The sequence below is a fragment of the Medicago sativa genome, chromosome 3, assembly GCF_051527215.1.
Source record: "Medicago sativa cultivar Bolivia chromosome 3, Bolivia_mono, whole genome shotgun sequence".
Classification (NCBI taxonomy): Eukaryota; Viridiplantae; Streptophyta; class Magnoliopsida; order Fabales; family Fabaceae; genus Medicago; species Medicago sativa.
In genome coordinates this window covers 76,918,753-76,944,510 of record NC_140751.1, presented here as the reverse complement: position 1 = coordinate 76,944,510, position 25,758 = coordinate 76,918,753, and the positions used below count along the sequence as shown (strand labels likewise).

The 25,758-nt window shown below is 35.5% G+C and overlaps 1 protein-coding gene across 2 annotated transcripts in view; it reads right to left on the bottom strand.

The window, feature by feature from the left end:
• The window catches only part of ATM (Serine/Threonine-kinase ATM-like protein), a 57,862-nt gene that overhangs the window by 21,382 nt on the left and 10,722 nt on the right, over positions 1-25,758 (bottom strand). For both annotated transcript variants that reach the window (XR_015031986.1, XM_085754072.1), the window contains exons 16-45: positions 24,536-24,584; positions 23,171-23,242; positions 22,814-22,969; positions 22,641-22,730; positions 22,379-22,566; positions 21,029-21,620; positions 19,828-19,899; positions 19,589-19,750; positions 16,314-16,436; positions 15,728-15,855; positions 14,764-14,920; positions 14,546-14,592; positions 14,411-14,474; positions 13,930-14,004; positions 11,506-11,625; positions 11,083-11,268; positions 10,213-10,334; positions 10,060-10,129; positions 9,822-9,949; positions 6,910-7,051; positions 6,701-6,826; positions 6,517-6,615; positions 5,905-5,951; positions 5,444-5,636; positions 4,587-4,808; positions 4,272-4,343; positions 3,894-3,963; positions 2,130-2,247; positions 1,877-2,000; positions 152-289 (exon numbers count right to left, since the gene is read on the bottom strand). Coding sequence is in view for 1 of the 2 variants with exons in the window: in XM_085754072.1 (XP_085610198.1) it covers positions 152-289; positions 1,877-2,000; positions 2,130-2,247; positions 3,894-3,963; positions 4,272-4,343; positions 4,587-4,808; positions 5,444-5,636; positions 5,905-5,951; positions 6,517-6,615; positions 6,701-6,826; positions 6,910-7,051; positions 9,822-9,949; positions 10,060-10,129; positions 10,213-10,334; positions 11,083-11,268; positions 11,506-11,625; positions 13,930-14,004; positions 14,411-14,474; positions 14,546-14,592; positions 14,764-14,920; positions 15,728-15,855; positions 16,314-16,436; positions 19,589-19,750; positions 19,828-19,899; positions 21,029-21,620; positions 22,379-22,566; positions 22,641-22,730; positions 22,814-22,969; positions 23,171-23,242; positions 24,536-24,584 (3,952 nt within the window). In the remaining variant the exon portion in view is untranslated. The remainder of the gene's footprint in view (positions 1-151; positions 290-1,876; positions 2,001-2,129; positions 2,248-3,893; positions 3,964-4,271; positions 4,344-4,586; positions 4,809-5,443; positions 5,637-5,904; positions 5,952-6,516; positions 6,616-6,700; positions 6,827-6,909; positions 7,052-9,821; positions 9,950-10,059; positions 10,130-10,212; positions 10,335-11,082; positions 11,269-11,505; positions 11,626-13,929; positions 14,005-14,410; positions 14,475-14,545; positions 14,593-14,763; positions 14,921-15,727; positions 15,856-16,313; positions 16,437-19,588; positions 19,751-19,827; positions 19,900-21,028; positions 21,621-22,378; positions 22,567-22,640; positions 22,731-22,813; positions 22,970-23,170; positions 23,243-24,535; positions 24,585-25,758) is intronic.

Sequence of the window (25,758 nt, the reverse complement as noted above, 5' to 3'; positions counted from 1 at the left end):
GAAAATGGATAAATGAAGCATTATACTAGACTCATCAACAAAAAAAAGACCATACCACTTTAAGAACTACTCAAGTAAAATAAAATATTACTATTTATTAGCATTGTAAAATTCTCAAACTTATAAAATAGGGCACACAAATTATATTCACCTTGGACACTTCATGCATTGATGGCACAAGTGATGATCTTTCCATGACATAACAAACACGAAGTTCATTAAGGCAATTCAAAATCACTTGAATTGATTTGATCATCTTATTTGACTCCACAAATATATGCTCGTTCAACTGCAAAATTCAGCAACAAACACATCAGATCTACTAGCAGAAAACAAAATGAACTTGAATTTATGTATAATGTACATGTTAAAGTTATAGGGGTTTAGATAAGGAGGGAGAGAAAGAACAGTTACTTTGAATTATGATTATAGTTTTATTATGATGAAACAAAAGACTAGTCTTGACCCTTGTTTAAACTAAAACTGGATTGTTTATCTGAATGAAATAAGGAAACTAATCTTTTTTTATGCAATAAGGGAACTAATCATGATAATAGCTACTAAGATATATGCCTTTAGGGGACATGTTTGGAAATACCTCTAACTGTCGTGGCTGAATCACCCAATCATGCTTTCCTTGGATCTTCCCTCATTTCTCCATTTCAATTGTAGGAGAATCAAGAAAAATCGGTTTTGATTCTCCATGATTTTATTTGATTCTCTTTATTTTAATTTCATTTGATGTGTGATTATTTATTTCATGTAGCCGACCCCACTTAGTGGGATAGGGCTTGGTTATTGATGTTGATGTGTGATTATTATTCAATGAATGGGAGAGCTACCAGTGTAATTTCTGTTTAGAATAGATGTAGAAATAAAATATGGAAGTATTATTCCATTACTTTCTACATCAATACACAATTGAACATGTCTCTTTGCAAACACAGCTTTCATGTCACTCCTTCGGCACCTGCTCTTCCTGTGTGCTGCCTTAGGTTGATTATCTTTGCAATTAGATTTTTTCAGGTTGCTCTGTTTTTGCCCTAACTGGAATATTTTTGGGGCTTCAACTTTAAGTTCAGTATAAGGAGTATCTTAAAGTTTCCCAATAAGTCTCTTCCAAAACTACTCACACACCAGTAAAACTATAGTTGGCATTTCTCACCCAACAATGTAGGATCTTGGATTTTGGATTCCAGTACTTCTTATCACATTACTGGCAATGCCTCTTTTTTCTTCAGCATGTTCTAAGTCAACTATTGACATCTTCACCAAATCATTTCAAGGTATTCTACATGTGTAACAAACAGGATGCATACAACATATATGCTCTGGCTTTAAGAAAGTGTTGATTGAATTGATTTCTTTCCTTATGTTTTCGTTGATATGAATAGTTTCAAAAGAAGTCTACTCTTAAAGCCTTATCAACGAAGTCTACCCTTAAAGCCTTACCAACGAAGTCTACCGTTCAATCAACGAAACAACGGTAGACTTCTCCAGTGAATAGTTTCGTTGATTGAATTGATTTCTTTCCTGTAATTTCACTGGAGAAGTCTACTGTGTGGTTGAAGTCTACCATTCAATTATCTCTATTCCTATGTTGTGGGGAAATATTTAGCATCAAGATATACCAGATACTACAACATCAAGATATTATAATATATTATCACACCATCCAAAAAGACATACACTAGCAGCAGCTAATAATAAGCTCAATAACTTAGTCCAACAAATCAGGCACTAGACTGGTAGTGCCGTCAAATCAAATTTATATAATCGTCATTTTCAATATAGTTAAACAACAGAATTAATATCCCTATAAAAATAAATAAAACAAATAAAGGAGAGAAGCAGAGTTCTATCTATAGACTATGACCTGCAAAGAAATTAATTTGTGAAGATCAATCTCCAGATCCTTCCTCGCAGCAATATTGACAAATATACTTGGCAAAAGAAGCTCGGCGAATTCGGCTTTCAACAATATCATATCTTGACATAATCTGGAAGCAGTTCCCAAAGAAGATGAGCGGTGAAAAGGGAAGAGAGCAAGATAAAGGCCAGCTATTTGCTAAAAGCTAGTGGCTTTTGACTGTCAACATTTAATTAGTAACGTAGGGCCATAATAATACCTTAGTACTACATCGTTGCAGTAGACAATAAGAGAATACACCAAAGGGCAAATCCACGTCTCAAAAGATTTACCATCTGTCAACCACACGGTAGACTTCTCCAGTGAAATTTCTGCAACTGAAAAATAAAGGATAATTATTGCACTATTAAATTTTATTCCCACGTTAAAGAGGTAAATCTTAAAAATAGTTTTAAAAAAGTGGCATCCCTCACTATATAAGACAGTTTCGCAAGAATGAGTTAGGCCAAATATAAAAATCTATTACAAGCCTATCCATCTGGGCATCCCACCAAATTATCCACACACCAAACTCAATATTGTTGAGTGTGAAGAGGTGTATTGGAAAAACGTGTGCACAATTAATAGAGATAAAGTCTGATAAGAGCTTATAAAGAATATTGCCCTTCACCCTACAAGCCGGATTTGTAAGTACAAGTTAGTCCTAATATAAAAATATTAAAAATGTCACCCTCATCCCTTGTAAAGTTTCTGGTGTAATATAAATTTTTGCTAAATGAATTGCAAATTCATCAAAATTTAGGTGATAAGGCTTAAAAAACAAATGGAGAGGTAACTTGTGATTTCACTCCGCCTACTTGATTTCAGGACACCTTTGTCTTGACACGGTACTGGTGTGCCCAACACATTGGGTGCAAGGTTAGATTAGGTGTTAATAGGACTTCGCTTTAGATTTATAATTTGGCAAACTATTACTTCCTTCCACTAAATATAATTATTGATGATCTGAATTCTCCAATTCGATTTTTTCACTTCTGAAATAGCAAAGTAATAGATAGTGTCATAGTGAAATATATGAACAGAGGCCCTGTAACAGTTCAGAAAATTCTTATGAACTACGTGCATGTTTTTATTTCTGAATGTATTTTTAGTAGATAATAAAGTGGAACCTAATAAAGCGGCACCAAAGTAATAGATAATTGTTTCTCTGTTTTATTGTCTATAGATTTGTGGCTTGAAGACTTCGGCAATAGTACAGAAATTGTGATTGTTGTTGGTGATGTGAGCCACAATTCTTTAAAGACAAGATAGATCAAGGTTGAGGGGCCGAATCAGGAGAACGGTTTTCAGAAGAAGTGTATATAGACCAGTTTGCGCTGTGAAGCTGTGAGAAGGTCGCATCGGTTTCATCCTAAACCCCCTAAATAGAAATTGAAGAAAAGTCTTAAGTATTGAGAAAAAATAATTGAATGGAATTCATTGATTCCATCTTGTTACAATCAATTCCAACCTATTTTAACCAATCCAAGAAATGAAACCTAGTATCATTCCACTCCGCTCCATTCCATCCCTTTCCATCAATCCCAGCATAACCTTGAATTGAAGTAATTAATAGCATCTTAAGTTATCTCTTATAATTTCTCTTTTAAGGGTTGCAATATAAATCTTCATGCAAGTACTTGCATACAGTTCATGGAACTGCCGAACTGGAAGCCATAACTTAAGTAAAACTAACTGGTTTTCACTTCAGTTTAACCTCCTATGAGCCTAAAGATACAGCGTCAAAATTCAGTGATTCTTGGGCAGATATTATATTTAGCCATTTGAAGTAGTGTTGTGCTAAATATTATATTAAGGTTGGAAAAGAAAAACGTTGAGGATGATAAGAATCAACCCAACACATGTCTATTTAAATAAAAAAAATTACAGGCATAATGTTAATTCACGTCAAACTAGTTCTAAAATCATTCCCGATAACATATTAAGTTTCACATAATAGATGAACAGAAACTGACCATTATACCTTTTGACTTCCTATCCAGATCCAAAAGGAAATTTTCCACAAGTTCGATATTAACGCCTTTGGAATGTATCTACAATAATACAAAATTATTATACGATAAGTACTAATAGCAAAATGGAAATGTACAAAAATTCAGAAACCCAAGCCTGATAACAAGGCAAAAGTGCAGAAAATGTGGATGCAGAAAAGCGAACTACAAAATTCAGACATGCCCAATAAGTTTAGGGAAGTGGACTAATTCAAAATCTCTTAACCATTCCCATGTCTCAAGTTGTGCACCAACACAATCATAGAAACTTTCAACTAATTCAAGTCTTGAAAATTCCAAAAGAAAATAATTACAAAGTCGGTGAGTTTTTTGTGTAATTAAAATATTACCTTGACGAGTGACCTTTGGTAAGAATCAAATGACTGTAAAGCTTTCTGGCCTCTTTCAGTCGAAAGGATTCCCTGTAAATCCAAACCAATGATGCAATCAATCATAACAGAAGCAAGGAATCATTTGCATTTAATTCATCACAAGTACAAAACACATGCAATATTAAACATTTTATCTATTTTTAGTAGTTTACAAAGCATTTAAACTTCCGGTTCCAGACCAATAAATTACAACACTGCAATTATTCAAATAATTCAAATAAGGTACAAAATGTAAAAGTGCTTCATAAACAGTTAGCCAAAAATCACACTTACACGAAGAGTTTGTGATGCCATATCCACAATTTTCACTGAATCATCCATCAGATACTTCATTAGTAATTTCATAAGGACAACTAGAAGTTCTTCAGATATGCACACATCTAAGTTGTAATTGGTTTCCCCTGTACTGCCGTTATCAATAAACTTGCTTGGATGGATATGAGTACTCTTTCCTGGAAGATGGAAAACAACAGAGTGTGGGTCCCCAGCACCAACCTGCAGCAGTGCAGCCTCAATGAAGGTTCTTCACAAGAAGGGATATAATCAATTTGATAAGCGCACAGTTTGGCATGATAATTTAATTACTAAAATTTGTTTAATTAGTGATAGTTTTGCATTACATTTATTTTAAAATATAAACTGTATTAAATATTTAGTTATTTCTCTTCATCGAAAAATTATTTAAAAACTAGAACTGTAAAAGGTAGAAGATATATTTAGTCCAAACAATGAATGGACTAAATAGTTGTATCAAATCATAGTCACCATTAGGGAAGTGGAACTTTAGTAGATCCTATAGAACTTCTACTAGTAAAGAACATGTTAATCCTAGCATTCCTCAAAAATTAATTATCGAGGAGCCCCAATAAAATTATACAAGTGGTAGCGGCTTGTGTCTCCTAGGGAAAGGATCCCTGTTAAATCCCTGATATAAAAAAATTCTGGAGGAAGGGCTGAACCATTGAACTACGGGATCCCCAGAGTGGGCCATGCTCACCCATGACTTGCCGCTTACCATCCAAAAGTCCCATTCACTATTTTGTTGTGAGACATGTAATATTCAAGTGTTATGTATGAGTGAAAAGACGACGAGAACATGAAGCTTCTGCTCATGCCTTGCTCTGCCATACCCTAGAAATGAAATCTGAAACCAATTCTCTGACACCACTTGCATCATCCGAGCCACCCATGTGAACAAGTGTCCAAACTGCATGCGCAATTTCATGGTCACCATGCCAATACTTGTCTTTAAAGTGACCTTCTGCTCTGCCTCTTATTTGAAAGGATTCTTCAATCAGTAACTTCTTGTGCAATGCCTGGAGACTGAAGAAACACTGTATTTAAAAATCACAAATCACAGAAACTTCAACACAACACAACACAACCAAATTGTGAGTTATAATGCTGTTTGTCTAATATTTATTATGTAAATACTTGTCCTCCAATTCTCTATCTCTCGCTCTCTCTTTCTCTCTAGAAAAACTCATGCACACAGTATAATTAATATTTTCACGAGATTTGACTTAAAATTTAGTTATTTAAATAACATGAAAGATAAAAAATAGGAAAGACCATTAAGAAAGGAAATCACCTTGACGAAAGTAACCGCGGTGGAAGGTAGCAAGACCTCTTTGCAAACTGAGAATGAACAATGTAACAGATAACAAGTTAAAAGAGAATTAGCAAACCTCATGATCAAGATTTTTGCTTTAACCGGCAGGAACAATTAAAAAATAGTTTCCGCTTTACATAAAACATGTAAAAAATATATGATAGGGACATGGGTATTTTAGGGTGCCCAAGTCCTACGTTGAGTAGTATAGGATGCCTGGTGGAGTATTGATGTGGCTTAGTTCTTCCCCTTGATAGCTAGCTTTTAAGGGAGGGTTCTCCGAGTCTCAGGATACTTATCAATTTGTATATAAAGCTCAAAAAAGCTACCTAATGAGGAGGGGCTGACAAGGAAAGCCCAAGTAAAACGTCGTAGAGTGCAGCCGCCAGAACATCAACACTCACACGGAAATGCCCCCAAGTCTTACATTAAGTAGTATGGGATGCTCAATAAAGTATTTAAGTGGCTTTGTGCTTCCCATTGATAACTGGCTTTTAAAGGAGGTTTGATAACAGGCTTTAATGGAGTGGTAATCATGTGTCATGGACCCTAACAAGTTCATAAATATGAAAATAGATTATAATTCATTACCTTCAATATGTGGTCACGAATAGAGTAAGTGTGGCATAATTCTTCATGAAACTTCCGTATCTTGTCAAATACTTTTAATTCAGGAAAAGGCTCCAATTCCTACAAGAATATTTTTCATGCATCCATAAAGCATAACAAGACCAAATCCTTAAAACAACAGAGAAGTTGAGTAGAAGAAACTCACTTTGACGTAATCATGCATAGATGGATCAGAATCCAAAGTAAACATATGGAGGAGAGATACAACGCTATCACATGATTCTTTCTTTTGCGAAGGAGTGCAACATGCCACTAACTTTGAAACAAGAAACTGAGCAGAACACAATGTAGTAAATAATGGAATAAAAAAAATCAAATGAATTGATAACGTTGTAAAAATGAAACAATATAAACCTGGAGTTGTTCCCCAAGCATACTAGTGATATCTGCTGATAGGTGCTTCTTAAAAGATAGCAACAATGCAGAAAGTATACGACAGCATTGGTCTTGTAAAGCAGGATATCCAATCAATGGTCCAATCAAGTTGAAAAGATAACTGCATTCACTCAAAATTTAAGAAAAAGTAAATGAGAAATAAACAGATCAAAACTTCAAATTTGATAATTATGCAAGATATGGATCAAATGGACACTAAACAGGTTGACAAATAGCATATATCTATACATAAAGACATATATATACATAGGGAGCAGGTAAAAACAACCAATCTGCTACGACTAAGGAAAATACAAAGGAGAAAAATTAACGGTAAAAAGCTAAAACCTATCACTGGCCCAATCAGAATCACAAAAGACACGAAGTGAGAGCAGGTCATGTGGTTTTGCATGACCAAACCAAGAGGCCCTTAGCTAATACATAATTATTTAGGAACCCATCAAGGCAACTCAAGAGGCCCTGACACAGTAAGAGATCTTTGGTTTGGTCAGACTGTTAGAATGACATATTACAAAGCACCAACAAACGGATCCGTATAAGTGAGGTTCAGGCAAGTGATCCTTTCCATGCTTGCTTAACTGGAGCTGCTAACCATCGGAGTGGGAACATTTTAAGCTTCGGCTATGTGTGCTAAGGAGATCTAACATTTACTTACTAAGCTTTCTATGCATTTAAGCTTGTTATACAAATATAATCTTTGTAGAGAAAATATAAAACACCAAACATAATCAAACCCAAAAAGATATACTGATAAACCAACAGATAACACTATAACAATCAGCAATAAGGTTTGTGTCAAAGAACAAACCACCAAACTCCAACTGAAGAAACCGTTACTTCCATTCATGAAGAGAAAATAAAACAAGAAAATGAAATTATTGCAGGCTTGCGATTAATGCAGCTGAAGCGCAAACCAGAATACGTCACAATTTCAAAAACAAACAGAAAGAATAGAATCAACACTCTAAAGCCCTAATTTGAAGGTGACACAACTTCAAACAAAATAGAAATAATATTGGACCGGGATACTGCTAACAACTAAAAATGATGGTGGTGTCGGTGGGGTCACAACTTTGAACCAAATCAAACAAGAAATTGAGTCTGGAAATATTGTGATGTAGTTAAACAGTGCTAAATAGCACCCAGGAGACATTGAAAATTTTGCAACAAGGGAACCAAAAAAACACTAATGAACAAACAAAAATCATTGTTGGAGATCCCGATTAAATGTGGCTTTAATTCCTTGATGTCTTCTTGAAGGCCGCCTCTAAGTTGGGTAAAAGATGAGTGTCTAAAGAATAAAAAATGATTTGCCTCACCACAATTCATGTTAAATTGCTAAATCAATGCTGAGTTTTTACACAAAGCTCAAGATTATTGTTTTTGGCCATAAAAGGGTTTTTATAACCTTAAAAAAAGATCTGACTCCCCCTAAGCAACAGAACCAGGTGGTTGCAGCTATTTTTCGCCACAATGCTTGCTACACTGAAATGTAATGCAACAGAGGGTCCTATAGCAGTCACCCTCTTCTGCTCCACTAAAGCATGCTATTCAGTACACTGATTAAAGGCAATTGTATCAAAGAAAGTCTAGCACAAACATAAGTTGGCAATTATAGACTGTTTTACCAGATGCAAGATAATTGAATTGATTACCATCTACTCAACAATGCACATTAGACATCTAGTTTACAATATCTTTCAAGGTGGCGTTTAGTATGGGTAAGCAGAGTTTTTTCCCACCATGGGAAAGTTCTTTTTAAACCATTAGATAAAAAAGGAACACCAATCATATTATAGTCTGCCCACATCATATTTTTTTCCATTCTCACCATCCATCTTCCTCCTTGCCCCACCATCTTATTCAACCTTCTCTCTCCATCCCAATCAACAGATCTAACATACAGGAAACAAAAATTCATCAGTCTAAGATTTGAGCATGGTTTCCAACACCGAAAATCCATTTTCATACTTGGACATGAAAAAACCAATCTCCACATATGCAAGCTGAGCGGCCATTGCATCTGAATTTTTTTATCTCTAAATGTAATTTTTAAATAATTTTCATGGTGCTGATAAAATGGAAGGCAAGAAAATAGATGTATATAATTCATTGTAAAAGCAAGCAATCCATTTTTGGTTGATTTGAATTTATTTTTTTCAGATCCAATCAAGTTTAGAAGTTATTTTAATTTTTTTTTTTTTGTAATTTGTAAACAAAGTTGATTCACAAACAATGAGGTGGATTGCTCCACAACCCAATTTTTTTTTTAATCGATCAATTAGAAAAATTCTCGATCATGGAAAAGAAAAAAGTTCTAAATCTGAAGAAAAAAGGTGTAAATGTGTTATTTATTGGTGTATTGTTGTCTTCTAATTTGCAGGTACCCACCATCATCATCATCCAGATTTCATAGGCAATGAATGAAATCAAATTAAATCACCAATTCAAAGACAGAGATCATCAAAGTAAATTAAGAAAACATAAAAGATCTAAAGAAATGAAAATAATTATGGAAATGGATCTCAAGTCAAAAAAGCAGAACTGTGAGTGAGCGGAATATGAGATTGTTAACTTTTTATTTCTTTTAGTATATGATTTTGGAAAGAAAAAAAAAAAGGAAAGGGAAAGGAAAGAAAATATTTTTGATTTGAGAAAGAGGTTGGTTTGATGTTGTTTACGGTGGTGGAGAGTGGGGATGGAGAAGAGAGAAGAGTGTGAAAATATCAAGTGTTAAAAGTCCATGATAATACTATATTCTTCATTTGATCCAATGGACATTATCAACTTTCCCATGGTGGGAAAGAACTCTACTGTCCCATACTAAACGCCACCATCTTTCAAATACATGCTCTGTCCATAAAACTTACTTGGATGTGCTTAAAGCAGTAACTCTCTCACCAAGAACACTGATAAGAACTTCAATTCCAGATAATCGGTGGCACTTATGCCTGGAATGAGACGCTGCTGTAATTTTATAATGAATTTCTACCAAAAACTGTCGGTTACAAAAGAATGGAGTTCATTATAATCACCAAGGCAAGAATGGAAGAAAAAGGGAAAAGGATATCTGAATGGTGTTGTCAAGTTGTATGAAGTAAAAAGTACCATGAAAACTCTATCAGTGCGAAAAATGTTGATCTTGTCAGCAACAGCAGCAGTTGTGTGACTACCATCCCTACATCTCAATAAAAATCACATATCAAGATTCAAATAGTAAAAGGATTAAATATAAGCAACAAGATAGAGAATATAACTCACGATTCCAGAAACCCATCAACAATTGTTTGAATTTCAAGTGACACTGTATCCCTAGAAAAGAAAGGGACTACAGGGTCGGAAGAACAAGAGCACAAAGATAAAATACTGCTGACAATAGAGACCTAAAAGTACACATGAAGAAAAATATGTTAAAACTCACAAAGATAAAGAACATTATTATTACATATGGCAATGGGTATTATATAATTATCGTAGAATTTGTTGTTGGGCCAAATTCAACCTTAAAATCGGCTTGTAAGGTGAGGACTGCCCCCACTTATAAACATATATTCAAGCCATCTCTCATCCAATGTGGGATTCTTAACAAACACCCCTCACGCCCAGGGCTGGACTTTTAGAGCGTGACCCGATTGGTCAAATAGCGGAAACCTTATAGCTAGTGACCCAATGGATCTTGGATAGGCTCTTATCATCTTAGAATTTGTGGTTGGGCCTAACTCAACCTTACAAAACCAGCTTGTAAGGTGAGGATGGCCCCCACTTATAAACATAATATCAGCCCCAACATTTAAAGCCACAGCATGTGAAAAATATAAATAAAAAGGTAAAACATGTGTGTGACAGCCCTCACCACCAACCAAAATCCAAAAGTAGAAATTATTTCTCAAAATATTTTCAAGTAGGAACATTTTCCTGATAATTTTGATCTAAACATTGTTTATAGAAAATGAAGAATTTTCTTAAAATATTTTATTATTTAATAAGTTAGGAAGGAAAGTCATATTCTACTCATTTAATGAATTGAAATAAGATAATTCTCCTTTAAAATATTACAATAAACATAGAAGACTGTTATCCAGAAATTATTTTCTGTAAAACGAGCAAAGCCTCAAGAGCAGAGTAGCACACCATATGTCTCTTTATGAGTTTGTCCCTTTCATTCTCAGATATCTGACCAAAATGAAGAATAGAACTCTGAAGCACATGAGTTCCCCTCTCTGATCCTGGTTTCTTACTGCAATGCAAACCCATAGAAATTGAAAATATTGAAGCAAAGTGTTGCTTTACAAGAACTGTCATAGGTTGACCAGTGACCTGCAAAAAGGAACTATGTTAGAGAAAACAACAAACAGACACTGCACTTAGAAATATATGACACAGGTACACGGTGAAAGAGATGGTGCAAAGTTTTAATCATTTCACCAATGGCAATTCTAAAAGCATAAGTGCATCTAATTGAAACCTTTATAATTTTTATTTCCGACAGAATGAAATCTAGAAGCTTCCATACTATATATTGAATATAATATTAGTTATGGAAACTGCTCAGACCTTGGCAACCCAATTAAGATCAGAACTATTTTGATGAAGAAGCAGAGCAGGAAGAAGCCATGTACAACAATACTGAAGGAAATGACCAGGTTGGGCATCTGGCGCAAAAAGATGCCTTATCTGTAGAGCAAGAAATCAATTATTAATGCCAAGGAAAAATTTCATCAGAATACCGCAAATGAAAGTCGTTGTCCAAATAAAAAACTTCACCATAGAAAATGTTTTAGATTACCACATTGATTCATCAAGAAAAAGAAAGATTACCACAGGGAACATATGATTGCTAGGAGATGAATCAAAAGATGAAATAGCACAAAAACCGTATTAAATTAAATGTAGTGTGAAACGAGATGAAATAGCACAATAATAGTATTAAATTAGATGTAGTGGAACAAAACATAAAAGTTGGAATTTCCTTAGGTTCCTATTGCATGGCCATATACTACAAGGCTGGTAGCTCATTCAGTTATGAGTTCAGCACAGCATTCTAAACCTTAACAAAGGAACTTAAGGAGTTAATTGTGCTTTAAGTTCCACGGGATCACTGAACAACTGTTGGATGTCTTGGTTGTGTTTCCCAACTTTGGAACATGACTTTTAAGCCTACCAAAAGCTAAATTAAAATCAAATATGAAAAGACTTGCTCCAGCATCAGAAAATATAACCGGATATAGTAAAGAGAAAACTACTAGAAGGTCAAGTCAAGGCAACAAAATAAAATTAGGTTTTTCTTCAAAAAAAAATTAGGTTTTAGCAAATTCTTAGAATAAGGGATAGACCTAGCTCAATCCCGATAGTGAATTTGAAATGTGATGATTGCCTAGGCCTTGTAAAGACTACTTTGTCCACAATAGTTGAAGCTTGGTTTCAAACACACCCAGCAGAATGAAGGTGCTCGAGGCTGCAACAAAGGAAGCCCAAGGTGGCCAGTGACAAGGGAAGTATCTAGGGTTTCTAGTAAGACATGACCAGCAGCCTATAAATCTACCAAGGACCAACTCATATGAACTCTCAACCTGTTAGGTGAAAGCTCGTGAATGTTTTACTACATATGTAACATTTTGGACTTCCCTCTTGAGCATGCACAATGCACATATCCATCTTTCCAACATGCTAAAATTTAAGGGTCCGTTTATTTTGGCTAGTTTCTGTTCCGATTCCTACATAAAAAACAAAATGAGAACGAAAACATGCTTAACTTGCTATTTCCATTTTCAATTTTCAATTTTAGAAAACAAGATCAATATTTCTGATATTTTTGAAAGTAAAAAATCATATTGAACGTTTCTGAAAAAAATTCCTCCACTCCCAGCCTGCATAAGAATGTGTCCTCTCTTCGTCTCTTCTCCAACTGCAACCTTCTACCCCAAAACCCTCCTTCACAAGATCTCAAACCAGATCTGCAACCCTCCTTCACAAGTTCTGAAACTCATCTTCCATCCTCTCCATCGAGAACAAGATCTGCATACACCGTCACACGCAGCTCCCATCTCCACCAACCGCTTCCCCGCAAGGACGTGATCCTTGTCTGCACGGCCGCCATTCTCCTTACTTTATCCACATGCGCACAAGATACAATACCTCATGTCAAGCTGCCGCGGAGTGTGTTTCAGCCTTCGATGGTAGCACAACATTCCTCTCTTTCCAACTGCAGTCATGCATATGTCATGCATATGGCCTCTGTTGTACACAACACATTTCCGATCGCCCACACCCTTATCCCTCTTGTTGAAATTTGGGGGCTAACTCATCCTTACAAAACCGGCTTATAAGGTGAGGATTGTCTCCTCTTTATAAACTCTTATCAAGAGTCTTATCTATCCGATGTGGGACTTGGCTTTTTACCAATACACCCTCCTCACGCCCAGCGGGCTTGGTGCGTGAATCGGTAGGTGGCCATTGAATTCGACAAGCTCTGATACCATGTTAGAAGATGCAAATCTTCATTGATGAAGATGAAAGATGAAAACGGTTAGAGGAGAGAGAATGAGAGAAGAGAGAAAGAGAGAGAAGCCGAGTTTGTAATTATTGATTGAATCTCTGAAATTACACATATTTATAGAAGCATATTGAATACACAGAATATGTGACAGGTGTCACAATCTAATAGGCTAATCTAATATGCTTATTCTATTCTCTTAACACCTCTCTCGCTTTCCCCAGTCACTGGTTTGAATAAGGTGTTTTGAAAATTTAGAAATAAAATGATATTTCAACTTTTCAATTCGGAAATATTTAATTTTTATCAAATTCGAAATGGAATATAAAATATCACCCGCAGCTTGTTGATGCCCTATATATAAGTAACACAGACTGCCTTTGCAACCGACAGGCTTTGTAGAGCAGTACTAGAAGCAAAACTAAGGTGTTACCTTGTAGTAAATCTCACTCAAGACTTGGTAAACTATATAACGAACAAATTACCTCAACAAGTGCAGCCAAACTTACACCACAAGCTACCCAACAAAAGAGAAGTGATCCCAAAAGTTCCTCTAAATACTGCATAAAAGAAAATTGAAGTCAAAAGATACCGTTTAGTGTTCATAAGCTTTTTGAAGCTTCAATACACAATGAAATAATTTTTTTAAATACCAATCTCAGGTCTAGAATGTGAATGCAGTTTAAAAGCATGAAAATCAAGATATTGTCTGAGAACATAATAGAGCAAATCAGCACCTGCCTATAGGATTTTCCATAAAAAATGGGTCCATCTATTAAAAAAAAAAAAAAAATCGCATCTAAATATGAATTTTCTTTTCAGAAAATGAAAAACTAACTTTTGGATCAAGCTAATTGTTACAAACGTATATTTGGTAATACCAAACTACAGAAACCGGATAGGCAATTACAATCATATAGTCATTGCACAAGGTCAAATAAAAACAGAGACATAAAAAACAATTACCTTCATTCTAGTTGTATACTGAAGTTCTTTAGAAAGATTGTCAAGTACAGCGCAGACCAATTCCCTAGAACACATTACGGCAGATAAGACACTGAAGCAAAGGTTTTAAAATGACAAGGAAATATTTTTTCGTACCTTTGACAAGGATCAATGGCAGAAACCACGCATATCATAAAAACAGCCTGGAAAAAAGGCATCAAGAATAAGAAAGGAAACAAATGGCACAGCTAAATAAAACGAGAAACTTGACTATTTTGGATCATACACTAGAATAGCATTAGACAGTGGCACAAGAATGTATCAAAAAACTTTAAAAGTAAACAAAAAAAGAAAGGTCGCATCCATAAGGTTACCTCTAACTCCACCTTCTCACTATGCAATGCAACATGCATCAGAGTAATCAAAACTGTTTCCATTATAGGTTGAGGCTGAGGACCAGCTGCTAACACCTCCTTCGCATTGATAGTTTTTACTTTGGAATAGACCACCAATGGAACACCAAAGTTTGAACTGGGAAAACAACCAAAGCAAAAGGATGATCATGGATCTCCTTACATAAAAAATTTCTCACAGGGGGAACGGGGAACTAATTGATGGTTCAATGAGTGACCACCATAACCTACGCACACATGGTTTTAAAATTCTGAATTCATAGAATTTAGAAAATCTAAGGAGTATTAGAGTACAGTGTAAGTATGATAGACTACACTTAGAGTAGCTTCACTCTTACGTAACCAACTGTAACGAACTGAGTTAGTTACAGTACAGCACACTTACTGTAGGACATAATTAGAATAGCACAGCCCTGTAACTAACTTGATGAAGTTAGTTACAGGTGATTCGGACTAGTGTTCAGATTTAGCTATCTATAAATAGATCAAAAGATTGAGCAAAGATTGAGCACAAAGTGTTAAAAGAATTCTCTCTAAGTTCAACTTCTAATAAGGAGAATAAATCTGAATAGTTTTCATTCTGAATCTGAAGAGATACAAACTTAGAGGTATTTACGCAAGATATTGACAATTATAACTGTAACTGCCTAAAGCAGATACCGCTGGCACTAAACGAAAGCAGTTAGACCACTGTGCTAAGCTAGAAGGCCCAGATACAACAAATACTACAATAACATCAGTATTCCTAACACACACATGTGCAAAATAAAATTGGGTAATGGAAAAAAAAAAATACAATCCTAAAACTCCCAAAAAGCACCATCAAATAAGGTCTAATCGTAAAATAATAAACATGAGCATCAAGTTGTAAAAAACACATTTCAATGAAAATATCGATGTGCCAATCATTTGAAATGAAACTAACCACAAGTCCTGAAAAAGCTCTTCATGGCCATCCCATGTTTCGAAAAGAACACCAACCCTTCTTGCAAATGATAACCGAACTCGATAATCGATATCATTGAGCATCAAAAGTAATCTTTCTATCATTGTCTGACAAAAGAGAGAAAACAATGGATAAATGGATAAGTATTAAGGTTGGAACTAACACAAGGCATCACTATGTAGCAATTAGCGAGTCAACCAGTTCTGTTATTTTTCTGTTGCAGACAGTTGAATAGTAAGTTTTTTTTTTTTTTTGAATCAGCAAAGTACTATTAAAGCTTAGTCCGTACAAGACGCACAAATTAGCTGCAATAGTAAGATTATGATTAGGTAGTTGCAACTGAAATTGTAACTATGCATAAGTTCAGGTAAGTCTAACTGAATCTTGATATATACCATTATAATAACTGAAATCGGACGGCAAAATTATTTCTACCAGAAATATATCAGAATTCTCTCTCATTAAAGTAAAAATTTCAGCAAAAACCCTATTCTCTCGTCTCTAGGACATTCTCACAGTATCTAGAAAAAATATAAAAACCAGGCCAAGAAAGTTATAAAATCACCTGACCAAATTGAGGGTGGAGTGAAATAAGATTACAGATGCAATCAATAAGCTTCACCCGCCCAAACCAATCAAGATCAACTTTTGAAAGGTTATGTACCAAGTCTGTTAGTGACTGAAAGCACTGCATGATTAAATCAATAGTAACTTAATTTAATAACAATAACATTCATACATAACAAACCATGTTCATTTCAAAATTATGAAGCACCGTGGTAAGATATGAAATTGAGTACAAAGCTACGGTTACGACAAAACACAAAACAATGAAAATATGTAGTATCATAAAAAACTACATTAAGCATGTACAAACTGATAGCCAGAAGAAGAAAATTTGTTAGTCTTGTAAATAACGTGTAATTGTCATTATATTGTATTTAGCCCACTGATCAGGCCCATTAGGTTTAGAATAGTATATTTAAACGAATTTGTACATGTACTCTGTTAATAACTTTGAAATATATTTTCTATATTATGCTTGGTTTATATCGGAGAGGAGGGGGGGGGGGGGGGGGGGGGGGGGGGGGGGGGGGTGGATTTACTGAATTCTGATGCATTTACTCAATTCACTTGGATTTATTTCCTGAAAACAGAGTCTGATGCCCTTAAATTTTTAGACAATTCGAAAGCATGGTGGAATTTCCTGAAAACAGAGTCTGATGCCCTTAAATTTTTAGACAATTCGAAAGCATGGTGGAACAGAAGTTTAACTTACCCATCAAAGCCTTCCAATCAAATCTGTTGAAATTTGGGGCCTAACTCATCCTTACAAAACCGGTTCATAAGGTGAGGAATGCCTCTTCTTTATAAACTCTTATCAAGAGTCTTATCTACTCAATGTGGGACTTGGATTTTTCCCAATACACCCCCCTAACGCCCAGCTCTCTTTTTGGGCTTGGTGCGTGGATAGGTAGGTGGCCCTTGAATTCGACAAACTCTAATACCATGTTGAAATTTGGGGCCTAACTCATCCTTACAAAACCGGTTCATAAGGTGACTGTGTCTCCTCTTTATAAACTCTTATCAAGAGTCTTATCTACTCAATGTGGGACTTGGATTTTTCCCAATATACCCCCCTCACGCCCAGCTCTCTTTTTGGGCTTGGTGCGTGGATAGGTAGGTGGCCCTTGAATTCGACAAACTCTAATACCATGTTGAAATTTGGGGCCTAACTCATCCTTACAAAACCGGTTCATAAGGTGACTGTGTCTCCTCTTTATAAACTCTTATCAAGAGTCTTATCTACTCAATGTGGGACTTGGATTTTTCCCAATATACCCCCCTCACGCCCAGCTCTCTTTTTGGGCTTGGTGCGTGGATAGGTAGGTGGCCCTTGAATTCGACAAACTCTGATACCATGTTGAAATTTGGGGCCTAACTCATCCTTACAAAACCGGTTCATAAGGTGACTGTGTCTCCTCTTTATAAACTCTTATCAAGAGTCTTATCTACTCAATGTGGGACTTGGATTTTTCCCAATACACCCCCCTCACGCCCAGCTCTCTTTTTGGTGCGTGGATAGGTAGGTGGCCCTTGAATTCGACAAGCTCTGATACCATGTTGAAATTTGGGGTCTAACTCATCCTTACAAAACTGGTTCATAAGGTGAGGAGTGCCTCCTCTTTATAAACTCTTATCAAGAGTCTTATCTACTCAATGTGGGACTTGGGTTTTTCCCAATAAGATCAGAGTGGCGAGTTTCTAAGCAATATTTAAATACTTCGCTGATTTAGGAATCAACCAGTAACCACTGTTTAATTTTCCCCTATACTCACCATCAAAATGACAAAGTATAAAGGAAACACAGATACACTAAAATTGGGTGCAAGTCTTTTTGCTAAAATCACTCTCTTCCCTTGAAAACCGTTTTCTTAATCAATAGACTTCACTCTTCATCCCTACCCTCATTATTTCCAGCAACAACATAGGCTTTTTCAGAAACAGCGCTTGCGACTGCAAATGGGACTGTGAATTCCAGGTTCACTACCCTTCTCAACAATGTTTCTAGGAGGTTTACAACACCATGTTCTGTTTTCTGCGAAGACCAGCCAGCACCCCTCCCCTTTACATTTCTGGTAACAGTGATTGTGACATCGTCAGCCAGGTTCTATGCCCATCTCAGTTCAATTACTAGGAGATTCTCCCCTGTTCTTGTCATATATGTTTTCAGGGTACGGCGACAGCAACATACTTGAGAAATCATGCCAGGAGTTTATCATGTGGGAGATTGTTGAACAAACAAGTGAGAGTTTACCAAGTGAGGAATTGTCATTATGGGGCATTCAATTTAAAAGATAGCAAGCCCTCAGAACATCTTAACTGAAATGGCACACTACCATGTAGAACAAGTGTCTAAATGATTTCAATGAGTTGCCAATTCTTGTGTTCAGCAACCGTATTTCGTTGAGATGTGTGAGCATAAGTGAGCACACGACATTTGGTGAAACCATTTTCTATAGTCTCTTAGAACGAGCTAACCAACTAATAAAGAGTAAATTAAAGGGAAATTTAGGGACATAACAACATCATCAACTGATAGTTTAGGGAGAGGATACGCAACTCAATTCCAAGGGATTGAGCTTTGAAACCATTTGCTATAGTCTCTTAGAATTTGGGATAGGTCCAATTCAACCCCTATAAAACCGATTTTTCAGGTAGGATGACTCACGACTTTTAAACACGTTGTCAGGTCATATCTCAACCAATGTGGCACTTTTGAACACAGGTCACTCACTCCCAAGACTACACATCTGGAGTGTGACCAGAGTGAACTGATAGCAGGTGGCCTAACGGATCTTCGATAGGCTCCGATAGCATCTTAGAATTTAGGTAAGGTCTAACTCAACCCCTATAAAACAGGCTTTTAAGGTGAAGACTACTCACCACTTATAAGCATATTGTCGGGCCATATCTTATCCAATGTGGGACTTCTCAACAATCAAATAACATGATGTTGAAAGAGGACAGCTAGTTCACTAGACTGGCACGACTTTTCGGTTTCCTTCGCCAGGATCCAGATACCATGTTTGAAGACATAGAACAGAGACATTAGATGTTGAAATGAAACTGCATTTCAACTACACAGCGGAGTCCATTTTATATAGGCTTAAAGTAATAAATACAAAATAAAAGTAGGAGATTATATTTCAATTTAAATGAAGATATGCCTATCGTAAATCTGTAAAGTAATTACAAAAATTCTAAACATATTTTCAACTAATACTGTATTAGTTTCAAAGATATCGAAAATCAAAATATATTGAGATTCAAAGATACCTGTTCAGTTTCCACTTCACTTAAATACAGGCCGCATTTCTCCTTACCAACAGCATCCAGGGAGGCTAAGTTACATAGTAAAGCATGTGTAGAAGTCAAAACATTCTCAGAAGAAAGCTTAAGTCCAACTTGCTCTGTAATGATATCGCTCATTACATTAACCTACAAAACACAAAGCAAATCGTGATGTGTTCACATACAAATAGTTCACTGAAATCTAGACCCAGTTATTTTCATACCAAATCTATTAATCTTGAAGAAGAGGACCAGTGAGGATGTTCACAGAGATGATGCAATATTTTTCCACGCACCTGTATTTAGAAAGAATGGAAATAAAATAAATAATAAATGTAAGATATATAGAAATATCTTATAATTATTGAGTCATGTCTTAGAGTAATTTAGAATACATTAGATTAATTCTTAGGACTAATTTCCTTATTTCTTTAAATTTTATAAAAAAAAATTAATTACAATAAGAAATATGGTAATTATCATTATTAAAATAAAAGTAGAGAATCAGAGAAAGTAAAGTAAAGAAAAGTGAGAAAGAATTCTAGAGAGGTATATTTCGTTGTGATGATCATAAGAGTACAATGGTGTATTTATAGACCGTTAAATTTAACTAACTCCTAACAGAATTCTGACATAGAGGTAGGAGAGGAGTGGGCCAAAGCCCAATCTCCCAGTACAAGATAGCAGCCCACTATATAGTCCTATTCCCCCTTCAATTCTAAGGAGGTTGACCAAGTGAGAACTTGTCAACCACCTTAGCTAGTCTACAGCTCAGTTCCCCAAAATCTAGTACTTTACTGAAACAATGTCATCATCTTCATTATCGTAACAAGATAAATGTTTAGTAAGCTTGAATTAAAACGGGAGTGTTAGAATATATGAAAAAATATATAATATTTTGGGGTGTCTTTAGATTAATTTGGAATGTCCTACATTATTTCTTAGGATTCGTTTCCATATTATTTATGTTCCATGATAATTTTTCTTATATAACTAGGTAAAGGATTTAGGAGTTTAATAATTATCAAAATTAGTTTACTTATTTAAGTAGATTTAAGAGTCTATTATTTATATAAACAATATTTTGTGTCTAGTCTCTCTTTTATATTATACCATAAGTAGAACTCAAAGTCTTCATTATTTCTATTCCCTTGTCCATGAGATGTTATCTTAATGATAAGATGTTGTCTTATAACCTCAGGAGACGGAGTTTAAATTTCTATGGGGACAATTGTAAAATGGCCATCAGTGCCACTTCAATAAATAATAACTTCCCCTTCCTCAATTTTAGAAATTTTAAAAAAACAAAACAAAAAATATCCCGTTCATTCATATCTTAAAACCCTGTAAATAAAAAGAAACTGTTCAATAACAAACAAAATAATAAGTTTGCAACTGTAAAGAAAATATGACTGTCGAGTCTACCTTGGGGTCATACTCTTCCTCCATTAATTTGAAGAGTGTATTCCACGTCAGAACAGGTGAAGCATAGAAAAAACAGGAAATAAGTGATATCATGCCAACTTTCCACCTCTCTACAGAAGATGACACACCACTACCAATTTTTTTGACAACAAGTAAACTATCCGCATCTCTTGAATCGTCATTAACATCCAACTCCATATCAACAATCCTGCTTTTGCTTATGTCATATGAAGAACTTGGCACACTGTCTGTAGAAGCTGTATCTTGCATGATCATATCAGACTGAAGACTTGCCAAATGTTGAGAATAACCATCATATAGACCAACAAATGATTTCAAAAGCCTCTCCACAGATTGGATAACCTCGCCAAATGGAACAAAGTCCAAATTTTGATCCCTCCATTCACAAAATATAGGTGATGACATAAAACAATGAACAGAAGCAGCGAGAGAACCTGTGTCCTCACATGTAGGAACATAACTTAAGGAATTAGCCCGATGGTCACTTTCTTCTTGAATGATTCTTACAGCATTATTAAGCCTCACTTGCAAGTATTGGCTTAATTTCGAACAGAATGAAACATTTATTTTCCTGAGAGCATAAAAGCATATATCAAAATTAAATGTTGATATGGCATTAATGGTGAAATTAGGTGACAAGAGTCTCAAGACTAAAAGCAACTAAAAAGGAGATTTTAACTAAGGAGATTTTACCCTCATTCTAATCTAATGATAGTTTGCCTTTCATCCAATTTGGAAAATTAGTTTTACAAAGGACTGGAAATGAGTCGAGCCGAGTTCATCTCAACTTGACTCGATATGAATTGGTTCAGCTCGAAAATCTATTGGAGTTCATTGTGAACCTTATTTTTGAGCTCGAATTCGACTTGATTCAATATCACAAACAACTCGGTTCAGCTCAATAGATCGAATTAAATCAAATGAACCAAAAGACAACTTAAAAGACCGCATGGGTTCCTTCAGCTTTGAAGTCAAATCTCAATAAATAAATAAATAAATAGAAGGCCAAATGCATCCCGTGGTCTTTTAAGTTTAAGTCCTTTATCTCTTTACAGTTTACGGTGTTTCCCTTTTAATGAACCTTCGTTACAGAAGGATGACGTGTCCGTCAAAAGTGTGACATGGCAGTTTTGATGTTGATGTGGCGGGTCCAAATCAGTAAATTGTATTTATTAATAATTTTTATTAAAATGAAAATAGTATTCATCTTCTCCATCAGCAAATTGTATTTTTTAATGATTACTCCAGTTCTATTTGCAATCATAAACACCATAACATCAGTACCATAGTTATAACCAAATAGATAAAGGATGACAGAAAAGCGACAACCTTGTGAAGACATAACCATATAGTAGGTTCGACAAGAGAGAACATTTTAAGAAAATATCAGGTAAATGTGTTTCATTATTTTCCTCTTCCACCAACACTTCAAGAATAGAGGACTCCATTTCAAGCAAAAGCTGATCACTTATTTCTTGGGGAACACGTATGCCTGGAAATATTTGCAGCTCGGAAACCTGAAAAATTATAGCAGCCTTTATGAAACCGTGAGAGTTAACACATGCAAGCTTCTGTAAGTATAGGATCACACCTCAGCATTGGAAACTTTGTGAATTTCTGTGAGAACTTCCACAGAGCAATCCAAAAATTCATGCAAACATTCGTGCTTAGGGTCTTCCAACTACAAAGATCATAATGAGTTAGCAACAGATCAACTAAACCTATTCAATCAAAAATCAGACTGCGGAAGAGTGGAGGCTATACCTTATGACTATTATCAAGGGATTCAGTGACATCAAAAGAGCTGTAAACTAGAGGAATTTCTTTAAAGCATTCAGGGAACGTCACACAGCCTACACAAAGTGCAAACATAGCACTCGGCAAGTACAAAACTATTCGCTCATTCGATGTTGAATAAACCTGCACAATAAGGAACAGAAAACTGAAGCAAATGCCTATATATTATTGTAAGTTATAGTGTATGTGAACATAATGCTATTACAATTAGTGCAAGTGTATAATATCGTAATACTAAATCGACGGGTAGTGGTGCCCTTTTATTTTTTTTGAATGGTGAATATAATATATAGATAGAAAGGCAAAACACACAGAAAAACATACCTTCCAATCAAGATGATTCAAAACGGCCTTCAAAAGGTTTTTTCTAAGATGTAAAATATCCCGAAGATCAGTCTGCATGATATGAGGACGGTAGATTTAAAACAAAAGTGGATCAGCATAGAAATGTTTTTAATTTCTACCTAAATAAAGCTTGAAATTAACCCACACATTCTTAGATTTTGGACATAACTCAACCGAACATAATTGCCTTGCAGGGTAAGAATTTCCTAATCTAGGAGTTGTAAGACTTGGGCTTTTCCAATAGACCCTCTCACATACAGTGCTATGGGCCTGGTGCGTCAAAAATATAGGTGGCCAAACAACATATCTAGGATAGGGCTTTAATACTATTTTAGACTTTGAGCTTAACTACATAAAACTAGCTTGTAAGGATTGTCAAAGCATTATATGCTTTATTGCGATGAGGGAGTTTTTCTCCATAACATTTGGAAAACTTGCCTTTATTGAGCAACAAGAAAAAGAAAATGTAACCACAATTAGAGTACTATAAGAAGAGATGTTCAAATGGACCGTACGAAGACTCAAAGCTTTCTTCATTTTTTTGTAAGAGATATGTAAATTACACCACCGGGGTGGCAAAACAGACAACAGAGTATTGTGGTCTACTTGATGGTCCATAGGAGGGCTAACTATACCCACGACTATGGGTCTTTCAAAACAGACAACAGAGTAAAAACCAGATGGCGTTTTGGTTATTAAAAATAAAAATAAAACATTTTCTTAATCCTTTTAGAATTTGGGTTTGGGTCTAATTCAACCCCAAAAGCTAGCTCGTGGGATGAGGGTTTCCCTCCATCTATAACCATTCTTTGGGGCATATTATGGGACTCTCAAAGAATCCAAACAGTCCCTGAGATTTGCAAGTTTAAGAAGGCTACGTATGGATAGATGTAGTCTCCCCCAGCATGTGCTACCACTAATTCTCCTAATCTTCTTGTATCAAAGTCTAGGTTATCCAAATTTGTCAAAATTCCAACACATGCTCTCATGTTTTGCAAAATCAAAACCTTGAAATTGAATTTTGCAACATTGGAACACACATGCACTCCATTTCCAAGTAAGGTCAAAAATCATACAAAGCCTATTTATTCATTCAATTTAATATGTTTGAGTCATGGCTAGCAGGTCTTACATATTTGGTTTTCTATATTGGTTCCTTTCCACAGTGTACTTGGTTTTTTTAAGGATCATTGAGTTATTTTCCACATCCAAAACTTTCTATATGGAAATTTGAAATCAATTTGGTAACACAATTCTATATTAATTTAAGCTTATAGGTCAATTACTAATCCAACATCAAGTAAATATATCATGTAAAAATATGATGCTCCGACGGAAGCTTACATGCGAATTTTTCCTTGAAAAGTAACATGAGAAAAAATGCAAGATAGATCTGCAAAAAAGGAAGGAACATCATGAGCTACATAAGAATGTAGAAACTGTTAGGAGTTAATTCATAACTACTTCATTCTAGGTTGTTAGTGGTTTGTTGCAAAATAACAACTAGTTAGTTAGAGATAGCTTGTGCTACAAGCATATGATACTTTGGCTATATAAAGCTTTGTAATGTGTATATTCAACACTTAATGAAATTCATATTGCAAACAATAATTCTCTCTATTCTCTCTTCTTCTTCTTCTTCCTGATCCAAGCCCTAGAAACCAGGTTATAACAGTTTTCCAGTTTTAACAGTTTATCCACCTTGTTCTATAGGCTTATCCACCTGGTTCTATAAAGAAAAACACCATTGCTGCGCTAACAGAAACAAAATCAAGGATGAGTTAGGCCCCAAATTTCAACATGGTATCAGAGCTTGTCGAATTCAAGGGCCACCTACCTGTCCACGCACCAAGCCCAAAGAGTGTTGGGCGTGAGGGGGGTGTATTGGGAAAAACCCAAGTCCCACATCGAATAGATAAGATTGTTGATAAGAGTTTATAAAGAGGAGGCACTCCTCACCTTATGAACCGGTTTTGTAAGGATGAGTTAGGCCCCAAATTTCAACATGGTATCAGAGCTTGTCGAATTCAATGGCCACCTACCTATTCATGCACCAAGCCCAAAGAGTGTTGGGCATGAGGGGGGTGTATTGGGAAAAACCCAAGTCCCACATCGGATAGACGAGATCTCAAGTTTATAAAGAGGAGGCACTCCTCACTTCACAAGCCGGTTTTGTGAGGATGAGTTAGGCCCCAAATTTCAACAATATCTATAGTCGGTGTGGGATCTCAATAATTATTATAAATATTAATTACCCTACAATATCATTTAAACTAAAATGATTTAATTTTTGGAAGAATTTTACAATCTGCATTGCAGTCATATTTTTTACCTCCAAGTCCTAGGAAGGATCTCGATTTTGACTTCCCTACACGTCAAAAATAACTCCTACTTCCCCATACTACAACACATAAGTAGGTAGAAACATAACTAATCTCTCCACTCATAGTATATGCTCTACAACATAAAATAAGATAGAAACATAACTTACACTCCCCTCTAACAGTAACTACCGTGAACAACAATTCCTTAACTCTCCCTCTCTTAGTAATAGCCCCATATAGCAG